This window comes from Balaenoptera musculus, chromosome 5 (assembly GCF_009873245.2).
Source record: "Balaenoptera musculus isolate JJ_BM4_2016_0621 chromosome 5, mBalMus1.pri.v3, whole genome shotgun sequence".
Taxonomy (NCBI): Eukaryota; Metazoa; Chordata; class Mammalia; order Artiodactyla; family Balaenopteridae; genus Balaenoptera; species Balaenoptera musculus.
The window spans coordinates 67,568,449-67,575,738 of record NC_045789.1 but is presented as its reverse complement, the minus strand read 5'-3'; the positions used below and the strand labels follow the sequence as shown (position 1 = coordinate 67,575,738).

The 7,290-nt window shown below is 41.2% G+C and overlaps 1 protein-coding gene across 3 annotated transcripts in view; it reads right to left on the bottom strand.

Moving 5' to 3' along the window:
• Positions 1–3,150: 3,150 nt before the first annotated feature.
• Positions 3,151–7,290, bottom strand: part of USP46 (ubiquitin specific peptidase 46) — a 62,824-nt gene continuing 58,684 nt past the window's right edge. For all 3 annotated transcript variants that reach the window (XM_036852941.1, XM_036852940.1, XM_036852942.1), the window contains one exon: positions 3,151–6,811. In XM_036852941.1, the coding sequence (XP_036708836.1) occupies positions 6,710–6,811 (102 nt within the window). In that variant the 3' untranslated portion in view covers positions 3,151–6,709. The remainder of the gene's footprint in view (positions 6,812–7,290) is intronic.

Genomic DNA, 7,290 nt, shown 5'->3' with positions numbered 1-7,290 from the left:
TTGACTTGAGTCTGAAATTCTCCTATTAGAGATCAAGGTCAGGGCAACGACAGAAAGGGCAGAGTCCGTAGGTTGTCTATCAGATAGGGGCACTTGTGGGGCTTGCTGCAATCCCACCTGACTCTGCAGGGCAAAGGCACAGATTGGGACAGACATTGCAGTGAGACCTGAGGCCAGAAGCTATGCAGTCACATTAGAAGGGTCTCAACCTTATTCCCCTCCTCTTACCCCCTGAGATTCACACCCCACCTCCTCATTCTTCCACATTCTCTACCAATTCCCATCTGAGGGCAGATTCTGCAGCGCGTTTGTTCTTCATGATCTTTGCAGACTCCTCAAATGACACAAAGATCAGGTCAATCAATGGACGTCCAGGAGGAGGGGCCCTCTCCATTCTGCAGCTTCACCCCTACTTCTGCTGGAGGCTCATAAGTCAAAGTTGAAAAAGACAACATATTTAGGCTAATTTATACTTATTTCTGGTTCTCTGGGCTTTGGGGTAACAAAGATGGGAAAATATGCAGAAACAACTTCTTTTCAGCGTTTTCGAACTATTCTATGGGGTTGGGGGGTGGCAAGAGAATGAGTTTCTCCTTTACACAGGTTTTATAACCCACTGAAAAACATTTTTCTACCCCTCCGCTTGGGAAACAGGCAATTCTCAACCCAAGACGGGCTCTACAGTGAAGGGACCTAGCTTTCTGCAGAAGACTCACTCTCAAATTTTTCTTGTGTTTATTTTCAGTTATCTCAGCACAGAATGTTCTCTCAGGCAAGGTCAATTAAGAGATACTCTAAAAAAAAAAAAAAAAAAGAGATACTCTGAAATACAAATACAGTTGAGTTGGATCATAGAAAGAGGACTTGGTTAAATATATAGAAATAGTGGTTTCAACTATTAAATTATTTTTCTTCCTGCCAAGTCAAATCTACATCTTAGTTTTCTTCTCCAAGATCTGTAACTACCAGGACGAGGTAAGAACAAAACAGGATTTCCACTGACAACACAAATGCCCAACCTCCCTGTGCAGAGTTTCTGTGGAATTCCACACCACCTTGATACAACCTGTATGCTCACTCGAGGGAGGGGAAAAAAGTGAAAGATGCGTCCATGTAACATACAACATGAATATGATACCCCCAAGGTTGTTAATAAATACTTTATTATGAATCATCACGTGGGAAATGAGTAGAAAATTAGGAATCCTTTTTACAAAATCTAACGTGTTTCTGACTCTGGTGTCTTAGAACCAAAACGAAGCTATTTTTCCTTTGTTTGTAAGCTCCTAATGTGCTTTATTCAAAGCACTATTAAAACATAAGGGAACCCAAAAAGGGAACATAGGTTGATAAGCCAATAAAATCATTAGTCACATAGCTTAAAAACTCATGCTGGATTGATTTTGGTTAAGTTTGGATAGGCTCTAATTATTTGGTAATCATGGAAAGAGATCGTTTAGATAATTTATTCATAAAATCCTCTGTTAAGACTGGCTCTTTTAACATGAGAATTAAGAGGCAAAATGCTCAAGTCCATCACTGTAACATAATGGATTTAAGCATTGTTTTAAAAAATTGTGTCGTCCCTACTAGAAGAAGCTAAAGGCAGGCTAAGGCAACATGGAGGGCAGGCAAGGAGGAAAGTGGGACACCAAGAAGGGGACCCAAGGTCAAGAAGGAAGCGGGCTGCTTTACCCACAGCACCAGCTGAGCAGTGTCCATCCGCTCAGGAAGACCCAGGCTGAATACCAAAATGAGCCAGACTGTGATGAATTTCGCCGCCCACATGTTATCTCCACAATTTAAATTTCCTTCCCGCAAACCTTTTTTTCTCTGAGGGAGGAAACTAGAAGAGGGATCCTATCTGCTTCACCTTTTTATCCCCCAACTCCTGTGCCGATGCCTAGCATACAACAGGTGCTAAATAATGGCTTAATTAAAAATCTCTCCACCTGTGACATCTCTAGGACAAGTCTAAGAGGTTTGAGTACCATCCCCACGATCAAAGTCTTCCCTCGGGGATGGGGGGTGGGGAATGACTTAGCAAGCTTTTTTATCTTCATGGGGATACAAGGCATGGAAATGGAAGACTTCTTTCTCTGTTCAAGGGGTTTTAAGTCCCAATGAACAGAGGGAGGGAAATTTGGAGAAATGGGCAGCTCTTCTCATTCCCCAGAAACTGTGTCGTGCTGGTGGTGACGGGCCTATCCTGTAATCCCTATAGGACAGATGGACAACAGGAGGCCGAGAAAAGAAAAACCCTTTTTCCTGACGTCTTCCATTCCCACGGCCGTCATGGCGGATGCACGCGCTTCCCCAGCAAGCCTGTCCCAGCTCAGCCAGGTCCAACTGAGCTGCCCTGAGAGAAGATGGATGGAAACCGGGGGACTTCAAGGCACATTGCCTTGCTCTTGGTCCGTGGGATTTTATTCCCATCACTGGGCCCAGGAAAATGTATTCAAATGACAATCTCCTGTCCACACACGGACCCCTTGAAGTGACTGGTTGGGGGGAAAAAAGAGCCTTACGCATTTTAACAGCAAGCTTGAGTCTCAGCCCTGGGAGGGCCACACTCTGAGACCATAGCACATGGGCCTGCACTGCCCCGCTTCTGGCAGGCCAATGGAGGGAGCGGTGTGCACCCCGCTGGGGTCACTGCAGCTCAGACCCCGCCCAGAAGCCTGGGGCTGCTGGCAGTACACCAGGGCCCGGGCCACACTCCTACTCTTTCCTGAAAACCAAATGCTGATGGGATCAAAGAGCTGGAAGCCACTTCCTTATTTTGGGAATGGATCTTTTATTTCATAACTGCTAAAGGGCATTTTCTATGCAAAATCGTTGCTAAGCAATTCACTGTGATGCCTAATATACCTACCCTAATTCTTTTTCTCACTGATAGTCTCAATGTGCTCTCTTCCCCAGACACAGGTTTCTGGATTAATTGTGTTGATCTTTCTCAATCAAAAAAGTGGTGAGATATCTCCAGAACACTAACTTTATGAACGTGGACAGTACGTTATTATTACACGTCCATTATTACAATGACCAGAATATTCTTTACAATGCTTCAAAATTGGGTTTGGAATGATTACCTGGACAGGAGGCTTGCCAATGACTCACATTTTATAAAAAGGATTTTAAGTCCATGTGTATAATGCTACCAAGATAGAATTCTCTAGGAAGAGAATTCCTCTTTTATTTATTTATTTTTTGCCAACAATTTTAGAGGCAGGGTGTTCAACTGATTGAAGTTTCACAAGATTGACATTATTGCTTAAAGTGCTTGAGTTGGTTACATTAAAAAAAAAAAAAAAAAGGTACAGGTTATTTTAAATAAAAACTAAAAAAAATTTTTTTAGCAACAAAGTCAAATAAATGAATGCCACACAAATACAGTAACTATTTTGGTTATACAGAAATGGAAGCCAAAAATAAATTAATGCAATACCGAAAAACAAATTTAATTAGGCAGAAACATAGGAAATCATTTTCCCTGACCCATGCCACTTACATGAGTTAATCACACTAGTGTTGATAAATGCCTTGACCATATAATAGCAAACGAGGGCAAAACATTTAGTGCACAATATTTTAATACACATGAATATACAAAGTTGATCAAAATGCAATGTTTAAAGATAAAATCCATCTGTAATAAAGCTACACTCCAATATCTAAAATAAGCCCTAAGCTCCAGTTAGAACATAGTTTCATTGTTAGGCATGCCCATGAAAATTTAGGGTATCCATGAAAATAAATGCATAGGGACCATTTCCGTCATTTTTTTCCCCATTTCATCTGAAATCCAAAATATACCAGGCTATAAAACCAATATGACTGGTTTCCTAGTCAAAGCACCACCCTCTTGTGCCGCTCCTTGGCTCTCTTCAAACCAGCCCACTTCGTGTTGCCTCGGAACAGAAAATGCCTCAGAATAACAGGACTGGGTGTCAGCATTCTATCAACATCGACTTTCAAACAAATGAAAGTTTTATCACACTGTAACATAATCTAGATGTTAAACAAGAAGTAACCAATAAAGCAAATATTCCTTCTCTTTTAAAAGTGGAAAACACTGCCACTTATTTTAAAACACCCAGCAGTTAAAAGAAATACAGCAGGCCTGCTCACTCCTGCCAGAAAATGACACACAAAAACCCTGGCCATTTGAGGGAATATTGCTGAGCCTTTGTGCTATTGTTGACCTCAGAGTGGTCTCACACATCCCACACCATCTCTGCTTCACACAACGAATGAGGGATGGAAAATAAAGAAGTGTTTATGTGCTCTAGTCTTCACACAAAGTGAAATGACTGAGGGGGAAATGTAGCTGCCTCGTGTTTCTTTCGTTCATTAAAGAGGAAGGGGGAAGAAGTTCCCAGAGAGCTCTAAAGTTTAAAAAAACTGATGGAGTGTTGGCGGAGAAGTGTGTTTTGGTCTTTTTTTCAATCTTCTTTTCCTGCAACACACAACCATTTTAGTGTCTTTGTATTATCTTCGATACTTATTTTTTTTTATTCCAAAAATTTATCCGTGAATACTGAATTTTAACTAACCTTTTCTACTAAAAGGCATTATTTCAGTTAAGTCACTGGGAAGAACTTTTTACACATCAAAAAAAAAAAAAAGTACTGAATCTATGACTTAGCATTCAGATATTACTTCCATAGGCTTCCAGTTGAAACTTTTTTTTCTAATAAGTTAGCTTCAAGAGTCATTTCAAAGATAATTTTAATAGTTTTCCTCATGTATCAGTTCCAAATAAATGAGGGATCAATCAGCGTTTTTTTAAACTTTGCAACCTGCAGTCAAATATATGGTTTATGTATAGTACAAAGAGCTCCCTGTATCAGTCACCTTCAACTGGAAAGTGTCTCTCCTTAAAAAAGAATAAAAACACACCTTCCAGGTACACCATTACTGCATAAGTTTTGTGGAAGAAAAAAAGACAAAATATTTATAAATATGAATTCACCTCTAAACAAGGCAAGGTATATTTTCATCACTTTTATAAAACAATAACGTGAAGATCACCCTGTTTTTGTCTTCTCCAGTGAAAAGTAAAACATTTCACTTCAAGCATGAACAGATGAAGTGTTGGCATGCTTATGTAAGTTGTGAGCGACAAACAGTTCAAGATACTTCGAAGATAAGAAATCCAGTTTTCATCTAGATAAAGTGCTATGCTCTTAATTGTTGCAAAATGGCCAGTAACATTTTCAATTTCAATTTGAGTTCACATTATGCCACAAGTTTGCATGTTCCTTCGCTGATTTATTAGGTAACAAAATAACAGGTTCACAGTATATTATAGTGTATGGAAGTCAACTGTCTTCCCAAAGGAAGCCAAGATCTACAACTCATAACATTTGTAGGAAACCAAAAACCAGCTCAACAGCAACACACTGTATCGACCCTTTTAATAAAAGGTGCCAATACGCAAAAGATTTAATAAATACATATGTAACAAAAAGTAACTACGGTGAGATGAGGTTCTTCCAAAAAACTCCCACTGTCAAGCATCCTGGGAGTCTGAGCCAAAGAAACGCCACCATTTTGTTCATCCCTCCACCCGCCCACTGACACTTCCTTTGACCCACTTGCATCCCCAGCTAACTCCAGTATCTCCTGTAGGGAAGGTTCCATGTTAGCCCTGGGACTGGCCAGGGCCTCAGTACACGGACTGAAATGCTAAAACGTGAACAGCTGTACAATGTGGCTGATGGGAGGAAAGGTGCAGAGCCTTCGTTCTTCCTGGGAAAGGACGGTGTTGGTGCTGCCTAGCTAAGGAGAGCTGGGCGGAAGGGCAGTCCCCGTGGTGTCTCAGCCCTGCCACCACTGACTGCGAAACACCAGTAGGATCGGAAAGATACCTTGGGAAGCTTAGCAGCGCCGGATAAAGGAGATACAACTCACAGGACAGAAGAAAAGCATCACTAAAAACAAAGAGCATAGAGCTATTTTCCTGAAACTTGGTTTTGGTAGAAAGATAAGAAAAGCAACTTTCCACTGTGCACGAAAGCTTCCTCCTCTTGGCTTTGCCTGCCCTGAGCTCCACACCTCTTCAGCCTCTGGAATTCTCATGGCTGAGTGAGCTCAGCCCGGGGCAGCCGCTAGCAACCGCGAACGGCTTCTGTTCACCCTGTTCCACCCGGAGGATGAATTCAGTTTCGAGGTTACTCACTTTTAAACATTTTCACTGGCAAAACTTAAAGCTATAGTTGCAGCTCTAAAAGGTGAGTATCTAACCCATTCTTCTGTCCTTCTGTCAGAAAAGAGGCAGAGAAGCTAAAAACGGGAAGCGGTGTTTCCAGGGACAAGTTAAAGGAATGCATTGAAAGGAGTCCCCGGAAGCCATTTAGGAAGATGAGCAAAGACCCCAAAAAGACTGTCGACGTTCATAGGAAATGTCATTCTAATTCAGCCAGACACAGCCAGTGGCATGGCATGTACCTGATCCTAAAATTAGCAAATGTTATTCATCTAAAACTTACTACAATCTGATTGCAGTTAACTCTACCTCAGACTAACATAAAACCACGAGTAGTGCTGCATGTAGAAAAACGAAGGGGGAGAGTCACACAGCCAGACCCCTGAACTCGGAGCCACGCCGCTGGTGGGCCGCTGGGGAAGAGGGACGTCTGCAGAGAAACCAGGTAAGAGTGCTTTGAACATTTCCCCACTCGAATTAGTCCCACAGTCCTTTAAGTTATTCTCTTGACTGATAGAATAAAATATATCCAGATTCTGAATTTTTTGATATATCTGATGTCAGGCCATAGAATTCTTCAATAGCTTGGGCATCTATTTTCTGCAAGCAAAAGAGAAAACAATACAATGGTTTAACATGATTCCTGGGAGAAGGAAAGAAACACTAATGGAATGCACAAGAAAATGTAAGAAACACTGTCATAAAATTGGGAACTTTCAATAGCAAATGGATAGCTCCACAGACCTGACAGAGGAACATGATTACATACATTGCATATCGCTGGGGAAGAAAGCCACGCTTTAATCTATTAGCAACCATAGATGGGCGCCCTTTGAAGAAGCCAGGACTTCTGTCTTTCAAATGGTCAACTGGGGGAGCTCTTGGGAATAACCTTAATTCTTCCAGGCCATCAGAGTTTATTCCCTTTAGTGCTACCTTAAGTGGGCTAAAATAGACCATGTCTTTAATTCTCTCCAGCTAGTATTCCTTTACAACAAAATGAATGTGTGGAATACTTTGGTATCATATAAAGATTTCCAGGTTTAATAGATTGAAAAAATATATTTTTTAAAATAATA